The 19,902-nt window shown below is 40.1% G+C and overlaps 2 protein-coding genes across 2 annotated transcripts; both read left to right on the forward strand.

The window, feature by feature from the left end:
* The first annotated feature begins 3,722 nt into the window (after positions 1 to 3,722).
* On the forward strand, positions 3,723 to 5,883 carry LOC116246951 (cysteine-rich receptor-like protein kinase 25). The gene is made up of 5 exons (XM_050075769.1): positions 3,723 to 4,407; positions 4,603 to 4,725; positions 4,823 to 4,992; positions 5,052 to 5,159; positions 5,626 to 5,883. Exons 1-5 carry the CDS (start codon positions 3,723 to 3,725, stop codon positions 5,881 to 5,883), a joined length of 1,344 nt encoding a protein of 447 aa, XP_049931726.1.
* A 4,184-nt stretch (positions 5,884 to 10,067) lies between these two features.
* LOC116247274 (cysteine-rich receptor-like protein kinase 10) lies at positions 10,068 to 16,495 on the forward strand. The gene is made up of 9 exons (XM_050076030.1): positions 10,068 to 10,120; positions 10,303 to 10,436; positions 10,595 to 11,792; positions 13,180 to 13,308; positions 13,405 to 13,571; positions 13,882 to 14,089; positions 14,399 to 14,636; positions 15,693 to 15,843; positions 16,032 to 16,495. Exons 3-9 carry the CDS (start codon positions 10,961 to 10,963, stop codon positions 16,227 to 16,229), a joined length of 1,923 nt encoding a protein of 640 aa, XP_049931987.1. The 5' UTR covers positions 10,068 to 10,120; positions 10,303 to 10,436; positions 10,595 to 10,960; the 3' UTR covers positions 16,230 to 16,495.
* The last annotated feature ends 3,407 nt before the right edge of the window (positions 16,496 to 19,902 follow it).

The following is a 19,902-nucleotide window of genomic DNA, read 5'->3' on the forward strand; positions in this document are numbered from 1 at the left end:
AAAATGAGCGTTGGGGCTGGCCCGACACTAGCTCAGTTTAGTCCGACTTAACTCGATAATTTATGTTTAATATTATTTTGTATTATGTGTTCGGGTTTAGAGTGCAGTTATAAACTGTGGACCAGTCCAAGCCCAAGTCCTTATCAACATGATGCCCAGGCTTATGTTTGTCCATCGCTGTTTTCAACAAAGTTATCAGGATCAACGTTGGTGACAAGACAGGAATCGATCTGTTATTTGTTTTATTTTTTAGAAGCTTTTTGTATAGTGAGTTTGATAAATCAGGTGAGGTCGTGCACGCTTGAAAAGAAGGACTTCATCTCTCGTCTACTAGGGGTCCTCTCCTCTCGCTTACCCGCAGTGATTGGCGGAATGGGTCCTGATAGAAGCTTTGTGCCCACAACCACTTGTATGTTTGCTTAATTTTCTCCCTTAGTTGGAAAAGCCACACGTATGTTTGCTTGCAAGAACCACTTGGATGGATAGTCGATCGCTATCAGTATCAGCTGCAGGGGATGTGGGAATACCTGGTTGGGGTGTTTGTGGAAATAGAATCAGCGTAAGCTTTGGGGCTGTCCGTGTCACAAACGGGGAAAATGGTCCGGTCCCATCGTTATCGTTGTTTCATTCAAACAGGTACCTATGTATAACAGCTTTTTATAAGGAAAATGTAACTCATGGTTCCTCAGTCAACTTATGAGCTGCTCACTAGATACCGGTGCTGATTAGTATCTTATCATCACCATCACAAAGCCAAGAGGAGGAGCTTGAAACCGGCTTCTATATATATGTAAAAGAAGACAAGTAGCTACCAGCTTTTTTATATGCCAAGTTTTTATGAGAATCATTTGGACCGTTGATTCTACAAAGATTACAGAATGAAAATAAGTTGTAAATACATAAGTCAAAGTCTTTCAAGAGTCTGAAATACCCTGTAAGAAAAAAAGTGAGAGAAAGGAAAGGAGGGAAACAAAATAAGTTTGTTAAAGTGAAAAATACCATGTCTTCATTGAGTGGTATTTCATAGTCTTGAAAAATAGTTTGGACTTTATATTAACAACTTCTTCTCCACGGTCTCAATTCGTTGGAATTGACAGCCTTTACGATTTGTATAACACACACATATATATATATAAAACGCGCCCTCCTTGCTTTTAATCATGTCGGTGATATGACCCCATATAACTATATATATTTGTCAATACTCAGAGTTGGCGAGGAAACTGAAACTAATATACAGTACTGGTGCCGATATTTACGACATCTCCTCATCGATTAATATGTCAATGAAACATATTTTTATTTTTAATTACTTTTCAATGGTCAGTTCAAACTAAATGAGGCTGATTTGGAGCCATATGGATAGTTAGAGGGAATTCCGATACAGACTGGAATTATATCGAGTAAAGCCAGACCATAACTTATTCACTTGTTTCTAGAGGTAGTCCGAAGGTTCTCCGGGTTTTACGCACCCAAAGTGATTGCAAAGCTATGAGCAATTACTATGTAGGTTAAAACTAAAATAGGGACTATTACTCGATGCGAACCAAGAGTTTGTAAAGTCTTCATATTAGGATTACATATGACAAGTATATTTCATCGACCTCCCCTTCCCGGCTACGCAACTTCTCTCCCTCTCTCTCAAACCGTGAAAGAGTTCACTCACTCACCGATCAATCGTTCTCCTTTGCATTTTCATGAAAAGAAAACTTCAAGAAGAATACAAGAGCCTCTTAGACGGCGTTCTGACTGAATGCCGACCACCCAATGGGCACCATTGACTTGGCTCGGGTGGTGCCCCAACTCCTTTCTTCATCTTTCCGTCACCTTTATTTATTTTGATCTCAAATTGCAAGTGGTGCACGAGCCCCTTCGTTTCTGTTTCCGTCACCAGTTTCCCTGATCTTGTGTTCCCGCTTAACGTCTACCGGAGTTGCAGGTACGAATTCTCTTTCTTGTACGGCTTCAAGTTATTGATTAATATGTCTCTTCATTTTGTCGGCTCTCTTCGTCTTTCTTTATTAAAATTTTCAGTGAAAATAAGCAGTTTTAATGGCTCGTTTGGGAGTAGTTTCTAGACCTGATCGTTTTACGAGACAAATTAAGAAAGAAGAGGAAGTATGGTTTGATTTTGTTCACATTTAAGTTCTAAAGTTTTCTGCACACCCTGGGGTTGTTGATTATCCAACTTTGGCAACACGTGGAAGGATGAATCTTGCATGTTTTCGTTTCAGTCTTGCCTGGACACAAAAATGTTAGCATCTTCTATTATGTTAGATCATGTAATACATCAGTTCTGTCAATCGCCTCGCACTCCGAAACTGCTATTCTTTTCATAAATCGATCGGAACACTGATATTGATATATTCTTTGGTAAACTTCCTATTTTTCTGGATAGATAACTACACGTACCACAAACTTATAACACTTTTTTTTTTTAAAAAAAAAGAGCTCAATTTTGAAGAAATATACGTTTAGCTTCTTGACATGGACAGGAAAAAAGAGATGTGTTGAAAAAGCATGTTGGTGGTCATAAGAGCCAAAAAAAAAGTTTGGCAGCAAAACATATTTTAACATAAACCCATGATTTTTATCAAATGAATAGAACCACATAAATGCAGAACATGTTATATATTATGTCATTCCATTATCATAGTTGGGATGTCCTAATGCCTAGGTTTCTTCAAGAAAATGTTCTTTATTTGGTCACATTACTTTCTTCAGTTGAATAAGAGGGGTAAAGAAAAGTTTTTAAAACAATTGAAAATTTACGATTTTTAAGGTGCTTTTCTTGTTATGGTCTTTAACATGGGAAGGCATGTTCCAACTTTTATCATAGATAATTGTATAGTAAAATTTTTGAAATTCAACACTTACCCTTATGAGGGAAGGAGACTTCCAATCAACCATCAAGTAACATATAACCTACGACTTAGAGATTGAGCATACAACAAATATGCACTAAGGAAAAGAAAGAAGAAGGTGGTAGCATTTTAGAAATTTTTTATAACTTCATGTAACATCTTTTAATATCTACATAATTTCCATTTTATCTTTTTAAAAATCTTATCTTTTCATTTTAATGGGAGCATTTTAGTCATTACACACTCTGTGCATGAGAATGGAGTGTTAAATAGCCTTTCTGTTGGATCCGGAAGAATTTGAAAGGAAATTCAGAAGTGTTTCTTGCATTTTTGTGAATATCTCTTCATACAAACAGAACCAAATCAAGTTCAAGTTGCATCGTTTCCGACATAGTGGTACCAACTGTCAAGTGTTGTAACTACTGTTTTTTTTTTTTTTTACATAATTTAAATTGTTTTAGTTATTTGTAATGAAATAAAAGTACGGCTAGTCCACAAATAGACCGAAGTCTCACCAATTTGGTTCACTTTCCGGCGTTTCCTATATAACGGCTAGTCTCGCAAGCCACCTTCAAATCTGCACCCCACCCTCGATCCATAACAGCAGCAGCAGCAGCAGGTAAGTGCAGATTCAGATGAAGTCAGAGAATGTTGACTGGGAGTGGCGGGAAGAACGCCGGCGATGAAATGAGGTGAGCCGACCGCAGCCGTCGCCTTTTCCTTCGTTTCTTTCTTTTTCACAATCGATGATCAACCTCCCCAATGGCAACCACGCCGCGGTCAATTATCCCACGCCTTTCATATCTGTTAATTCTTCTTCTTCCGGTGCTTCAATCTCCTCCATCGGTTCACCCGAACATGACTGAAGATCTCGTCGAAGCAAGACTGAGACACAACAATTACTTCGACAGAATGTGCTTTCCAAGCGCAGATGGATTGACCCCCACCTACCGGAAAAACTTGGAAGAGCTATTTCGCTCCTTGGTCGACTCCATTCCCATTATGGGCTTCTTCTCCAACACCTCCGTCGGAGAATCCACCAATACTATCTACGGCATTGCGCTATGTCGAGGCGACCTTCCTGCCGATATATGCCAGAACTGCACGGCCGCCGCCGTAGAGAGGGTCAAGATCGAATGCCTAAACAGCAGCTCTGCCATGATATGGTTCGAGGCCTGCATCGTTCGCTTCTCCAACAAACGATTCTTCGGGATCCTTGAACGGTCAAACCCCATCATGTGGACGGACCCCAATTCCGAGCTGTCTACCGAGTCCGACGGCAAGGAGTGGGTATATCCATTGGTGAACGAGGCTGCCGATAACTGGAAGCGGTTTGCCACCATGATAGAGCCGAAGGGCGGCTACACCAGCTACAGCTTGGCGCAGTGCACCATTGACCTCAGCTCAGAGGATTGCTCGGCGTGCTTCCAGTATGCTATCAAAGAGATCGGGAAGCATCACACGCTAGGCCGAGTGTGGCGGTTTGTTTGCCCGAGCTGCGTCATCCTGCACTACACCTGGCCTTTCTTTTTAACCTCACCTGGTGAGCCCTGTGCTGTTTCGTTCTCCTGCTCTCGATCATTTGCTTTGGCCATTAATCGAAGCTCATAGTTTGACTTACTCTGGCAATAGAATTTGGGACCACGAGAAAACAAATGTTTGCCTACCTCCAAGCTTTCGCATCATTTTCTCTCTTTCAGACATAAATAAGATTAATTGACTTTGCTTACCTCAGCAGGAAGTAAAAATGGTAACCAGAGAAGAACCGTGATTATCATTTTCTCCACAGCAGGGATACTGCTGCTAGCAATGGGGACTATCGTGTCGCATTTCCATAAGCGAAAGAGGAAACGACTTAATGGTGAGTTCCACTATTCTGAGCAAATTTTTTGCGGCGGATTTACATGACATCTCATGTTATCATAAGTGAACTTCATTTCTCAATACTCTTGTGGCAGAGGAGCTAAAAAAATACGACAGTGAGATGGCGTCACTCATAGGTAATCTCACTGAGGATGAAAGAAACCATGGGCTGCCTCAGTACAGCCTAAGAGCAATGCAGGCAGCCACCAATAATTTCTCGAACGAGAACAAGCTCGGAAGAGGAGGATTTGGGCTTGTCTATAAGGTACTTCACTAAAAGCTATTTCACTGTCATGTATCTCTACATAATTAAATCCTATGCAGGCTTTTATCCTATGCTGCATGAGTACACTTAAACAGCTGCCAGCCTGCCACACCTATGTTGATGTTGGTGCTGGTGCTTTCCGATCACAGCACATCAAGTGCAGTAAAGTAAGCCGAACCGATCCAAAACTGACATTTTTGAATTACAAGTAAACTAGCCCTAATAAAAAAGTTATAATGACTCAAATGTAAAGATAGAGAACTAAGACTATCAAATAGTTAATTGAAAACTATATATATATATATATATATATATTATATATATATATATAATTTTTATCTGTTCTGCACCCGCACCTTTTTTTTTGTTGAAAATTACCATGTCCTGCACCACCAGCACTCACACCCTGCACCTTTGGGACATAGACAGTTTTAGTACCTTTATAAGTCTTGATCTACATTTGTTGTCCTTGCCTTGTACCAATTATTTTATGTAGTTACTTGTTGTTTACCTTCTACTCATGTGATAGGCAAATATTCATCTATGCTTTTTCTGTCAACGTTACCATTTGTAGCAATGCCTCTAATTTACAATGCTTATGTTTCCCTATTCTCATATGGGCACCTGCGACAGTGTAACATAGATCACATCGTCTGTTCCTCTCAGGGTGAACTCAATGGTCGGCTTGTTGCAGTGAAAAGGCTTTCAGAGAGATCTGGGCAGGGCCTGAAGGAGTTTATGAATGAAGTCACATTGATCGCAAAGCTTCAACACAAGAACTTGGTTCGTCTATTGGGTTGCTGCGTAGAGCAGGGAGAAAAGATGCTTATCTATGAATTCATGCCGAATGGCAGCCTTGATGCTTTTTTTTATGGTGATGAACATTTTTAGTCCTCATTTTTCCTTTCAGACTCGCAGCTTTTCCGCTAAAAAGACTGTTGCTTCTCATGGTGATAAAAAACGCGTGCTTACTTGAAGATACAAGTGTTGGAAATTTTCGAGACTATATATAGTCAAGTAGCTGTTTGCCCAAAGGAATGGAGTTCATAGATGTTAATCTCTATTAGCTAGGCAGCTCCTTAATTAGACTTGTCTTATCTGAACAGCAAACGAGTAACCAAGACTGCCATCTAGATTTACACCTGTTCTAAAATGAATATCTAGCTAGTTGGCTTGAAACTAACGGAACGGTTAATTTTGCCGTCGACCAATAAGTTTTATGGGCTTTAGTGAAGTAATTAACCAATAAATTTTATTAAAGGAAGGCCAAAGATGTGGAGTAATGGATGATGAGAAGGGGAAAAAACAAGGGTCTCCCTATGTCGACTTTGGGTCTTCCAAATATTTTGAGACCATTTGAAGTTTAAAAAACTCGGACAGGAAGAGGAAGAAAGGCCTTTTGGCTTCCATCTTTGGTGATTTTTAATCTTCGAAAATCGAGATATGGCATCCTAAGTGGCCTATATGGTTTGGAGAAAGGAAAGTAGTGTTCCTTTTGTCGAAATTCTTTTCATTTTACGGCCTCCTAATTGATGTTTCTTTTCGGTTTTATCCCATGCGGGGCTTTCTATATTGGCTTTGTAGTTTGTTGCATTTTGTTGACAGTGAAATCATTCTTGATCTTTTTCTCCCACGGATATAGGCATATCGTCAAACCATATATGTATGTGGTCTTCTGCTCTTATCTCTTGCGATTTTGGTTTCTTGTATGTAATTCTAAAATTTGTCTTGCAGGTTTGCTTTGATCTACTATATATATATGGTTTGCCCTGATAAGAACTACTGTCGGTCAACCAACTAAATATTAATGCCTCTACTAGGACAAAAGGAAACAGAAAAAATGCGTAACCTACAACTCTATAACCCAAACAAGAAATCACACAAGCTCATTTTCAGAATCAAATAGAAAAACATCATCTAAATGGTCTGGGAGTTGGAATAGTTCACGTCATTTTAGATCTCTTTGTATGTCTTGTTGCGTTTCTATATGTGACAAAGAGATAGGGAGGCTAATGTGCTGGTTTTCTGTAGACCCAGAGTAGCGTAAGTCATTGGACTGGAAGAAACGATTCAAAATAATTATGGGAAGTGCAAGAGGGATACTATACCTTCATCAAGATTCCCGGCTCAACATCATTCATCGGGATCTCAAAGCAGGCAACATTTTATTGGATGAGCAGATGACGGCAAAGATTTCCGACTTTGGAATGGCCCGAATCTTTAGTGGAGATCATGACCCAAAGGCCACCGATACCATTGTTGGCACTTAGTACGTATAAGATTGGTGAAAATTCAGTGAAATCTGCAATTTTTCATTGTATGCTCTGTTAGAATTCTATGACATCCTGGTGCAAAATCTGGTTTCACGTAGGCAAACTTGACGGTTTATTGGCATGTATTCAGAATTTAATTAAGGTGTATTTCCTACTTTCTTGTATGGTAAACAAATGAATATTTCAATACTGAACATAACAAAGCTTTGAATACTGTTCTAATCAAGTTTCAAATAGACAGAATTAGCCAATGACTCTTGGCTATGTTGTTCTGGTAGCTTTATGAGAACTAGTATGAAACTGGTTCATGTGAAATATTGGCAACTTTGGTTTGCCTAACGTGTTTGTTTAAGAATGAGGTTATAGTAGCATGTACATCCACTACATACAACCAGGAGGTTTCATGGAAATTTAGTTTGAAATCCAACTCAAAGATGAGCATCTTGCAAGCTAAAAAAGGTTGAGCTTCACTAAATTCACCTACATTTCAATCATATGACTTCTGTTGCTAGGATTGCATAGGAAGGAATAGTATCAATTACACCTATTTGTCTTGCTGCTACAGAAAAAGAGGCCATCCCAAGTTTACATTCTCTGCAAGGCAGGCACCAAGTCGAATAAGTCGAAACAACATGGTCCAGTCCTGCACAACTAAAAGGATAAGTAGTATTACTGAAATTTGATGCACCCATCTCACTGGGTCGAAAAACTAGGATTCTTGGCTTTCATTTGAATTACTCATCCAGGAATCTTTCACTACACTGAGACTAGATTTAATTTCCTAGTGAAGCAAAAAATACATAGAATGAAGTGGATGAACAGAATACCTTACATTCTGCATGTTATCTTATTTCTGGCTGCATTGATATACATTTGATTTTCTTCTACGCTGCTCACTTCTTTGAGCGTCATAGCTTTGAGCAAGTTTTCTGCTTGCTCTCACAGTGGATACATGGCTCCGGAGTATGCTATTGATGGGAAATTTTCCATCAAATCTGATGTTTATAGTTTTGGCGTATTGCTCTTGGAAATCATTAGTGGTCAGACCTATGGTGGATTTGAGCTCCCTCTAAAGGATGATACCCTGCCTCAGTATGTAAGTCTCTCTCTCTCTCTTTCTCTCTCTCTCTCTTTCTAATGGTATCTAATAGAAATTGAATCATAGGCCTGGACTCAATGGCGCACACGGAGACGGTCAGACTTCATAGATCCTGTGCTTGGACAATCAGCCTCAACAAGTGAAATTTTAAAATGTTTCCACATTGGCTTACTATGTGTTCAGGAGGACCCTGCCAGCAGACCCACAATGTCAGCCATTATAAATATGCTTGAAAGTGATTCGCCAACGCTTCCAACTCCCCAACGACCTCCTCTGGTTTTCAGCAGTGTCAGCAGCTGTTTTAGCACTTTAGGGACCATCTCAGGTTCCTCTAAAAGTGGCAGTGGAAGCAGTCCTTAAGATGAGCGTAGCATATTTCTTCGCATGAGTAGATATAGTGATCGGTTAAATGGCGTTGCCAATATGCTTTAATTTGTTCCGTATTTAGTTAAACAGCTTGCCTCTTTGTACTATCAACTTTCAAGAATAATTGTCACTATTGGGTTGATCTACGAAGCTATCTTTATATCATTGTGAGCACAATCACTAGCAATGGCAATGTGGGACGGGAGAGAATACAAAGATGATATTTACTGCCTTTGATGGGAAAGCAGGTACATTTCAAATCGAGTGACAAAGTAAGCTGATTACTGCCTCTTCCCCTTCTTCTTCTTCTTCTTCTTCTTCTCCTCTCTCTCTCTCTTACAATGCCAGACAAGAGAAGAAAAAGAAAAAAAGTTTTTTATGTGGTTCGAAAACAAGGTTTTCTTACATCTATGGTCACGCTGGATATTTCACTATCATAGAAAGATCAAAGAGTACATGGAGTTGAACCCTCTTAAGCATAGAATTAGGACCAACCCACAAAAATGTAAAATAACATAAAGGCAAAATTAAGAAAGCCTATAAAGTATAGATAAAACTCCACACTCCAACGTTCACCTTTTTTAAAAAGATAAAAGAAAACATCTATGTTACACATTTGCATGGCCCAAGTTACCATATGGCTAAACATCTACCAAGAGTCTATGTTTCTAGATAATCATGGACAAGATTTGCACCGAGTTCGAAATCCAGTTATGTATTTGAATGATATTACATTAATGTGAAATCTCCTGTCAGTGTGAGTTCCAAATTTTGCTTTTCAAAAAGTTTGAAGCCAAGTTCGTCCTCCGATTTGAATAATGTCATTACACTCAGTTAAATTTGGTAGATGCGGCATAAAACGCGAACCCAGACTGCGGGATGCCAATGATTAATTCGACATCAACCAACGACTGATCCACCCAAATTAGAATGAAAAGAGATCCAAATGGTATGGGCGAGGCGAGGTTGAAATAAATAATTTCAAGGACCCGATATCTGCAAAGCAAGGGACAAAAAATTTCACTATTTTTCTTTCCCAAGCTCAGGTGGAAGATATGAATTAACAGGTTGATTTCCTGATGGGTGGCAGCAGCTGGTGGTGCCCACAGCCAGCTGAGTGGTAGTATTCTGTCCCCATTTTTTGATGCCTTCCGTTGACTTGCGAAAACCAAATCGCTGGTAGATATATAATTATTTTGCAAGAAAAATGCAACCCATTGACCTTGACTTGGCTCCTCCCACCCACGTGATTCGGTGCTTCTTAATAAAATATATATCTCGCCACCCACCAAAAAGATGCCAGAATGGCCCCTTCGCTTACAACATCATGGCCGACTGTTGCCGCTTGATGAAGTAAATGGAGGCATTCTCGTGTGTTTTCAATCTTCAGGTATGTATTTGTTCCTTTCGAAAAGCTTAGAAGGAGACTGCTCTCCAATATATAGGCCTCCCAGTCCCATCCCACTCACCAGAAGAACTGAACCGATTTGACCTTTTCCAATGATGAAACTGTTAACATCCTCATTCATTAGTCACATCTTCATGAAACTATAACTTACAGGAGTTTTTCAGATGGCTCTATGATCCAGTCCCCACCATCCGATCAGCATCGTTGACTTGAGTGGTGGCGTAACCTTTTTCTTCCTCTTCACGTCACCAGCGATTCCAGTCTGGCGCTTCTGCATGAGGTCTACCGAGGGTTCCAGGTATACTCTTTCTTCCTCTTCCTTAATTTCAATGAAGACAAAGAAACAGCTTCTATCTGTAAGCAGTTTTGGGTCTTCGTTGATGGAAGAGGGAATGCTTTCTGATTTTGTTGGAGTTCTGAAGTTTATGTAAATTAATCTTGCTTTGGCCTTTTCAGCCTTGAGATCCGGCAATCTATGCTTGGTTACAGATGTGCCGGCATCGCCTGTTATACTAGTCCAGATCTTCGTAGATCATGTGATTTTATTGCTCTATACATCCAACAGCACATTGCAGCAGGCAAGAGTTAAGTTTTGCTCTGTGCACACTTGCAATTAGTGTTGTTATTCCTTATCGGTTTCTGCATTGCATCGGCGTGCCTCAACCCATATAGCGGAATTTAGGTCAAGGCAGATTCTGATGAGCACGCCGGCGTTGACAATTGACATCTCCGCACCAAAGAGATGAAATGAAAGGCGCCGGCCGCTGTCGTCGTTTCTTCCTTCTTTTCTTTCTCTTTCACCATTGACGATCAACCTCACCAATGGCAACGACGACGCAGTCAATCCCATGCCTTTCATATCTTTTAATTCTTCTTCTTGCTGTGCTGCAACATTCTCCTCCATTGGTGTACGCGAGCAATCAAAATGTTTTGAGCGTTGAAGATAAGCTGAGAGAGAACTTCTACATCTACAGTTCGTGCTTCACAAGCGATGGATTTTCCGCCACCTACGGGCAAAACTTGGAGCAGCTATTTCGCTCCCTGGTCGACTCCGTTCCCTCCAGTGGCTTCGATAACACCTCCATCGGTGATGCCCCCAACACAGCCTATGGGCTTGTGCTCTGCCGCGGCGACGCCCCTGCCGATATATGCCGGAACTGCACAGCTATCGCCGCCGAGACGGTGAAGGCCAAATGCCCAAATAGCAGGTCCGCCATGATATGGCACTCGTCCTGCTTACTTCGTTACTCCGATACGCGATTCTTCGGAACCATTGGTGGGAGCGAGAAGGTGGGGTTATCATACCCCAAGAACACGACCTCTGCCGATCGACAGGCCGGCCGAGACTTTGTGGACGCATTAGCGAGAGACGCCGCCAGTAACCCAAAGATGTACGCTACAAGGATACAGCCGCAGGGCAACTATACCAGCTACGGAATGGCGCAGTGCACCAGAGACCTTACCCCGGTGGATTGCATGGTGTGCCTCCAGAATGCTGCCAAAGAAATTGAGCAGAATCAGTCATTAGGCCAAGAGTTTCGGTTTCTTTCCATGAGCTGCCTCATCGGCTATGACACGAGGATTTTCTTTCTAACCTCGCCGGAGCCGGCCTGGTCATCGCCACCACCGCTGCTGGCTCCGTCATCGCCATCAGGTACGCACCTCCTGCCTCTGTAGCCGAATCCCCACACCATCAGCATCCCCATCCCCATCGCCTACCTCTTCTGTTCTCGTGTCATTGAGGTAGGGGGTTACCGCGTTATATCTCAAGATCCCGATAATTATAATTCCTCAGAGAAAACAACTTATTTTGAAAATTTCGTGTCTTTATCGCGGGTTATGTCATTAATGCGATAGCAATATTAGTTTGGTATCTTATAATTGATGTGCGTGATCATCGTTTTTGTTATTTAGATGGCTATATTTCTATGTAATTCCTCGAAAGTGGCCTTTATCTTTGATATTTTAGAATCTTCATCCCTTTTTTATGTCATCAACGCCATACCAACATTATTTTCGCATCTTAGAATTGCTGTATGCTTTTGTTATTTAAATTGACATTTGTTTTGAGATGTGCCCAAGAAAACTTAAGAAATTGCTCTGATTTATTTTCCCTAGAATCAGTATTTAGTTAGTGCAAACTGACCAAAAGTCTGCGCTCCCCAGGTTTAATTTCTACGGTGTGACACACCAAGTGAGTAGTAGTGGAGTGTTCCGATATATGTTGCTCAGCATGCACCTTTCTTTCCTTGGCCATCTCATGTTTAAGAAGGGGACTGCGACTTAGTAATGAAAACTTAGTCGAATATCGATCCCCATCCCTAAACTGAACCCAAGTCCACCCTTTTCCGTCCCTAGTTTCGGTGCAGTCAAGTTCACTTTTTGTTCTCTGTTTGACAAGGTTCTATAAACTGCAGTTATATATGGTGTTCTATTTGTAGTTTGGGCTTGGTGGTGCACCTGTAGTTTCTATTTTCCAATCTGAAATAGCGGAATTCTCTTTCATACATTTGATGTGGAAGTTTTGGCGGGTTCAAGCTGAACTTAAGGCCAATGCTCTCATATGATAACCTTTAGATATGTAATTTTCTTTTTTTGCTAACATACATGTGGAAATCTAATTGTAAAGGAGGAGGAAATTGAAGAACAGAGAAAATATAAGCTCGTACGCACTAGCAAAGCCAGAAAAAATTTTTAGAGGGGTAGTAATTCACATATTTTTATACTTGAAGGGGCACTTACATATATAACAAAGTAAATATTAGAAGACCTTAATGTAAAAAATGAAGGAAAATTGAGGGCCTGGTGTGGACAACTGCCCACACCAGTGTATATATGGCACACGCCACTGCTTTTACGAAAGTTTTATAATTTTTTCATAGATTAATTAAAAACTATAGTTTTTAAGAATCCTTTCCAAAACTTGGTAACATGAGGAAGAAAAATCTTTGCCTACGTACCTCCTAATTTTCCTGACATTTTCTCACCCGCAGACATATATTTGAGAAAACTCAGTAATATTATGAATTTGCGTATATCAGCAGGACATAAAAGTGACAACCAGAGGAAAACCGCTATTGCAATTGGCTCTGCAGTGGGGATATTGTTACTGCTAGCAATAGGGATTATCGTGATTCTTTTCCGCAGCAAAAAGAGGGAAAAACTTAATGGTGAGTTCCATTAGCCAGCAAAATTTTTGAGGGCTTTGCATGAGTACTTCGTATGTCATCATATATGAGCCTCAATTGTCTTTCCTACTATGACAGAGGAGTTAAGAAGATATAGGAGTGAGATGGCTTCATTGGGTAGTCTCACTGAGGATGGAAGAAACTATGAGCTACCTCAGTACAGCCTAAAAGCAGTGCAGGAAGCCACCAACAATTTCTCGGTGGAGAATAAGCTCGGAAGAGGAGGATTTGGCCCCGTTTATAAGGTGCTTCAATAAAAGCTCTTTCACCATGACATCTAAGAATTAATTGAATCCTACCAAGACTTTTTATCAATTTTAATATCTCTTTATATGTTTCAATGTACTTATGCTGCCCTGCCCATGTACCAATTTTTGGGCAGTTACCATGTTGTTCCCCTTGTACTCATATAATATGCCATAATTCATCCATGAATGTCGTTGGCAATTGTTTCCTTCCCACCATTTTCGACGATGTTACAATACCTTTGTTTTCCATTTTCCATATTTGCACCTATGTCTGTGTAACTTAGATTGCTTTGATTGTTCCTCTCAGGGTCAACTCAATGGTCGGCTTGTTGCAGTCAAGAGACTTTCCGAAAGTTCTGGACAAGGCTTGAAGGAGTTTATGAATGAAGTTATATTGATAGCTAAGCTTCAACACAAGAACTTGGTCCGTTTGTTGGGTTGCTGTGCTGAGCGGGGAGAAAAGATGCTTATCTATGAATTCATGCCTAATGGCAGCCTTGACACATTTTTTTATGGTGATTCACCTCTCTTCTCATTTTTCATTTTAGACTTACAGCTTTTTAGTTAAAAAATCTATTGCTGCTCTCCGTGATGGTGAAAAATATGCACACATGTGCATGTATATGTGCTGAAGACAGATGGGGGGAAGGGGGTGGAGGGGTGAAGACGTTGGACACCTGGTCTTGAAATCTTTTGAAACCTTTTGGATTTTAAAGGAAACGAGAGAGGAAGGGGAAGAAGGGCCTTTTTGTTTTCCTTGTGTGGTGACTTTTTCATCTTTGAAATTGAGGTCTGCCCAAGGTCTAATTTGCAGGTTCTTTTAGACCCACAGAAGCGTAAATCACTGGACTGGGTGAAGCGATTCAATATAATCGTGGGAAGTGCAAGGGGGATTCTGTACCTTCATCAGGATTCCCGGCTCAACATCATTCATCGGGATCTTAAAGCAGGCAATGTTTTATTGGATGAGCAGATGACAGCAAAGATTTCTGACTTTGGAATGGCCAGAATCTTTAGTGGAGATAACGACCCAAAAGCCACCAATATCATTGTTGGAACTCAGTATGTATAAGATTGTTATCAGTTCAGCACAATATGCAATTTTCATCTTATGGCCTTAATGGAGTTCTATAACATGCCAGTAGACAATCTAGTTTCACCTAAGTAAACTGTTCATTGACAACTATTTGAGTTTCAACTTGTATTACTTTCTTTGTTCAACTGATCATACTCTCGTCCCATCTCTTGTTTTCTTTGTATATATTTTCAGTTCTTTAGTATGCTATACAGGTGAAGATTTCAACACTGAGCATATCAAGGTTAGTGAATGTTGTCTTAGTCAAGTATTAGATAGGAAGAATGAGCCGACGACCAGATGGCTATAGCTAGGTCGTTGTGGTAGCATCCATGTGAGTGAACTCGTCTGACCTTTTAGTATGGAACTAGTTCTGTTGCTAAGATCTCACAGAAGAAAAGAGTGTCAGTTGCAAGTAATTGCCTTTTACTTGAAAAAGTGGCCATCGCATGTTTAGATTCTATTCTTTTGGCAGTCAACAAGCGGAAACAACATGGTCCTATACTGCATGACAAAAAAAACCCAGTACTAATACTGAAATTGATGCACCCACCTTGCTAGAAACGGTGGGAAAAAAGAACCTTGACTTTCCTTTGAATAATTATTCTTCAGTCTTGCAAGCAGAAAATATAAAGGAGGCGGATGATCAAAAGATCAAGGAACGGGATCAGTAACTTTATGGGATTATCATTTCCTTGGCAAGCCACTTCTCTGCTCCTGCTAATCAGCACATGTTCCTAATTTTTGCTGCTAAAATTAGCTTAGAACAGCCTGGTTCTAAAGCATTAATTAATAAAATTTTGATTGAAATGAAGACCTAAACACAACGAAGATTTACATTTTAATTTTACTGCTGCAGTTTTCTCTCTTTATTGACAGTTTGTTCGCATGGCCACCATTTCTTTGTGGTACACTTCGACAAAAAGACATGCGTGTTATCTTCTTTTTTGTTGCATTTATCTGCATTTCATCATGATTTTTTCCATACTAATAATAGCTCCACGCATCACTATTTTGAGCAAATTTTCTACTTATTCTCACAGTGGATACATGGCACCGGAGTATGCCATAGATGGGCAATTCTCCATCAAATCTGATGTCTATAGCTTTGGCGTACTGCTCTTAGAAATTGTCAGTGGTCTGACATATAGTGGATTTCACCTCTCTCAAATGGGTTGTAGCCTGATTGGATATGTAAGTATCTCTCTCTCTCTCTCTCTCTCTCTCTCTCTCTCTCAAGGCAGCTGAAGGAAATTGAATCATAGGCCTGGAATCTATGGCGATCGCGGAGAATGTCAGACTTCATAGATCCAGTTCTTGGAGAATCAGCCTCGACAAGTCAAATTTTAAAATGTTTCCACATTGGCTTACTATGCGTTCAGGAGGACCCTACAAGCAGACCTACGATGTCGGCCACTGTAAACATGCTTGAAAGTGATTCGCCAATTCTTCCAACTCCACAACAACCTCCCCTGGTTTTTAGCAATTCAGGCAATTCAGTGACCAGCAAAAATGATTCCTCGAGCAGTGGCAGCACAAATTTTGAAAGTTTATCGAGGTTGAAGCACTCCTTTAGATGAGCATGGCATAGCATGTTTATTTGCATGAACAGATCTAATGATATGCTAAATGACATTGCCAATATGATCTAATTTCTTCGGTATTTGTCATCCAACTTCGTTCCAATTTTATCGGACGTCAAGGAAGAAGAACTACGAAGAACATTCAGCACTATCAACTATGTAGAACAACTGTCATGATTGGGAAGACTTATAATTAAGATATCTGCTTATGCATTTGGCCCAACAACTTGCTTTGGGAAGATTAGGATTGCATGGTTATGTGAGACTAGCAGCTGATGGGGATGTTACAATAAATATTTTAATTAATGTGATCGAGCAGGTCGCAGCTTCTTCTCTATAAACTATAGTCATGCTTCAATAAGTGTTTGTCTTTCTCTCGAATCAAAGGACAAGGTTTCTTTTGTATAATCATTCTACAGAAAATTCGACTTTATAATATTGCAAGGCAGCTTCACCGAGGAGAGATTGCAAGGTCCAGGAGTTGCCAAGGAGAGCTTATCACAATCACAAAGCATTCAAGTTGTCGAGCTCTGTGGCTTCAAAGTGAGCTTGTCAGCAAGCTTGCAAGCAAGATGCGTGCTGGGGACATCAAATATTGGCCGGAAAGTTGGACTCTCCTCTGGCCGTCCTTGGAATTAACAAACAGAGAAATAAGGAATAGCACAACGGAACTTAGGCTGGAACAAAAAGAAACAAAGTTTTATTTCATAATCCAATCATAGCTCAAATAGCATAATGTATACATAGCTTTTTATAAGAAAACCTAAACAATTTAAAATTATAATTTGGTGGGAAATTTTCGAATGGCAAGCCTCAACCGACATTGTTAAAGTCCTAAAATCCTGCCCCAAGCATGCGCTGATTCGTAACAGCTCGTCATAAATTGTGAAGGCGTCAAAAATACCAAAATCACAATAATAATTGTGCTGGACGCTGTTTATGTTCTTGTTGAAAATCTACTCCCCAAACTCTCTCTCTCTCTCTCTCTCTCTCTCTCTCTCTCTCTCTCTCTCTCTCTCTCTCTCTATATATATATATATATATATATATATATATATATATATATATATATATATATATATATATATATGTTTATGTTGTATGTTTGGAAGTGACCTTGTCAATTCCAGTCAAAGTAAAGTAGAAAACATTTACTCCCCAAGCGCACGGACCTAACTGGACAGGTAGATCTATGGAGCCGGCTCGTGTTGGCATTGGTGCGGAGTCAGAACCACTGGCCTAGCACACATTATCTGATGGGAAAGCATTGGCTTCATTAAAAATGGATGTATCTGACGGGAAAGCGTTGGCTTTATAAAAAAATGGATGTGCGCGGTTAGGGCGATCTCTTGGATAACAGATTTAAAAAGTTAGGAAATGGTTTCAAAATTTTGGCTCCTTTAAAATCAGAGTAGATTCATGAAACGAATTTAAGGCATAATCATTGGACAGTCACAATCTGTTATTGGTGTCAAAGTGTGCTAGAGATTTGTTACCTGAATCCATTTTCTGGCACATTTGATATTTCTACGGAATCCAAACTGAAAGTGGATATCAACCATCGGAGCCGCAACGGACAGGAATCTTTCTTGTGCATACTGTCCATTAAATGTGGTTCGTTTTAGAACAGCAACAGCTTTGATGATAACTGTCGTGAAATCGTTTGTCGCCTCTGTGGACAACTGAGAGGATAGGCAAGTTCGCAGTGTTTGAACCAATGTTGTAAATCTGAAAATCAAGGAAATTCGGCTGATTCAGTTGCGAATCGACGAAAACTATTAAAAAGCTATTTTTGAAACAAAAAAATGAAAATATGTATGAAAGTATTAAAACTCCATTTTCTTTTCTAAAGTTGACCTGACTGCTCCCTGCCTACTTCCCTCTTCACACAGCATTATTTAATTTAGTTATGCTAGTGTAATATTTTCCAAAGAATTTACCATGGGTTTCCTTCGTCTACCTGTATTATTTTCATTTATTGGTAACTACTTTTTTTTTTTCGAGAAAAACTTAGCGTGAGACAACTTTATTAAAGGTCCCTGGCCATGCATTAACCACGTCCGTGCGAAAGTACGACTTGGTTTCAAACAATGACAACTTTTACCCTGACATGGGAAATCACTTGAGTGACATTTGTTCAAGATTTATGCAACCAAACGCGTGGCTGTATTGTTCAAAATTCAAAATTTGTTCAGTTTAGGGTCATACTAGTCAAAGTATTTAACTGCGAGGAATTATATATTGCGAATGGCTGTATGGAGATGGCGGTTGAGTAAAATAATCAGGTTGGTTGACGGCAATAAAGTAAGATGTCAATTATTGTTGTGTGTGTCCCGCTGGCTGTTGGTGAGCTCACAGCCCGCTCTTGCCCCCAAGTTGATTACGCCTAATGAGGGCCGGTTTGACACCTGAAACTTGGGTTTAAGCTCGACCCAATAATTAAAACTTCAGTCAAAACTCGGTTTGAATTTGGTTTAATTAAATTAAAAATATAATTTTTAATATAAAATAATATATAAATATATATTATTATAAAAAAATATTATATTTATATATATATTAATAAAATAAATATCAAACCCACCCAGCACTTTTTTTCAAGCTCAAGTCGAGGCTCAAATCGAGTCTAATACTAGTTACTGTTAAGGATGGGCTAATACTAGTTACTGTTAAGGATGGGCTAATACTAGTTACTATTAGGGCTGGGCATCGGGCTAGGCCGACGGGTTAAAATTGTTCAAATCTAAGCCAGGTAATGCTATTGAAAAAAACCGTAAGTTAAGTTCTCCCTCTCGTGCTCTCTCCCACCTACCTCTCCTTTTTGCCAGACTCCCTCTTAATCTCTCTTTCTCTCCCCGCTACAACTTTCGTCTCCCTCCATCCCAATCACTTCCTCCTGAATCGTCTCTTTTCTCCCTATCGCAGACAGGCCCTTTGCCTCTCTGGGTTTCCCTCTAATTCTCTCCTAACCAGTCCTTCCCCGCAGCTGCACCTCCTCCTTCCTTTTTTTCTCGAGTACAAGACCGCCACCAACACGTTGATTGCTGCTATTTCTGGGTCGCTGGCATCGATTTATCATCAGCAACCCACTAGCCTTTCACTTTCTTCCAGCTACAAAGGGGTTACTGTTGATTGCAGCATCTCTATAGCTTTCCCCATTGCTAAAGGGCAGGGATGAGGGTCGAAAGTATGAAACATTGAAATAAGGTTAAGAAACAAAAATTGTGTGTTAATTAAAAAAAAAAAAAAAAAGTTACAGTCGGGCTTCTCATACCCCCCTCCCATAGTCACAGTTTCAAGCCCGGCTCGACCCAATAAGATAAACTTGTTTAGTAACCTGATACCGAGTACCGGGCAGTGATCCAACCCAATGTTCAGGATTAAGTACCGCCGGCTGCCCAGCAGGGGTGCCCAAGCTTCAAGGCTGAATGAATCCACAGAATCACGCGGTCGACATGGGCAGTGCCCAAGTTTCCAAGGCTGATTGAATCCACAGAATCACGTCGACATGGGCAAGACCGTCTTTTACTGTTCTTCTTTGCAGAAAGATAGTTAAAATTAAGACAGCTTCTTAAACGTAAGAAACACGCGATCCAAAGTCTTTCTTTACGGTCAGCAAGAATTTGAAAGAAAATTCTTGCATCGCTGTAAAAATCGATTCAAACTAACC

The sequence above is a fragment of the Nymphaea colorata genome, chromosome 2 (assembly GCF_008831285.2).
Source record: "Nymphaea colorata isolate Beijing-Zhang1983 chromosome 2, ASM883128v2, whole genome shotgun sequence".
Taxonomy (NCBI): domain Eukaryota; kingdom Viridiplantae; phylum Streptophyta; class Magnoliopsida; order Nymphaeales; family Nymphaeaceae; genus Nymphaea; species Nymphaea colorata.

Bases quoted from the DNA above. Each gene is read 5' to 3' on its own strand.
- LOC116246951 (XM_050075769.1), top strand. From the start codon at position 3,723: ATGACTGAAGATCTCGTCGAAGCAAGACTGAGACACAACAATTACTTC. The intron at 4,408-4,602 runs GTGAGCCCTGTG...TTACCTCAGCAG, and splicing joins TTTCTTTTTAACCTCACCTG to GAAGTAAAAATGGTAACCAG. The intron at 5,160-5,625 runs GTAAGCCGAACC...CACCTGCGACAG, and splicing joins AGCACATCAAGTGCAGTAAA to TGTAACATAGATCACATCGT.
- LOC116247274 (XM_050076030.1), top strand. From the start codon at position 10,961: ATGGCAACGACGACGCAGTCAATCCCATGCCTTTCATATCTTTTAATT. The intron at 14,090-14,398 runs GTGATTCACCTC...AGGTTCTTTTAG, and splicing joins CCTTGACACATTTTTTTATG to ACCCACAGAAGCGTAAATCA. The intron at 15,844-16,031 runs GTAAGTATCTCT...CTATGCGTTCAG, and splicing joins GTTGTAGCCTGATTGGATAT to GAGGACCCTACAAGCAGACC.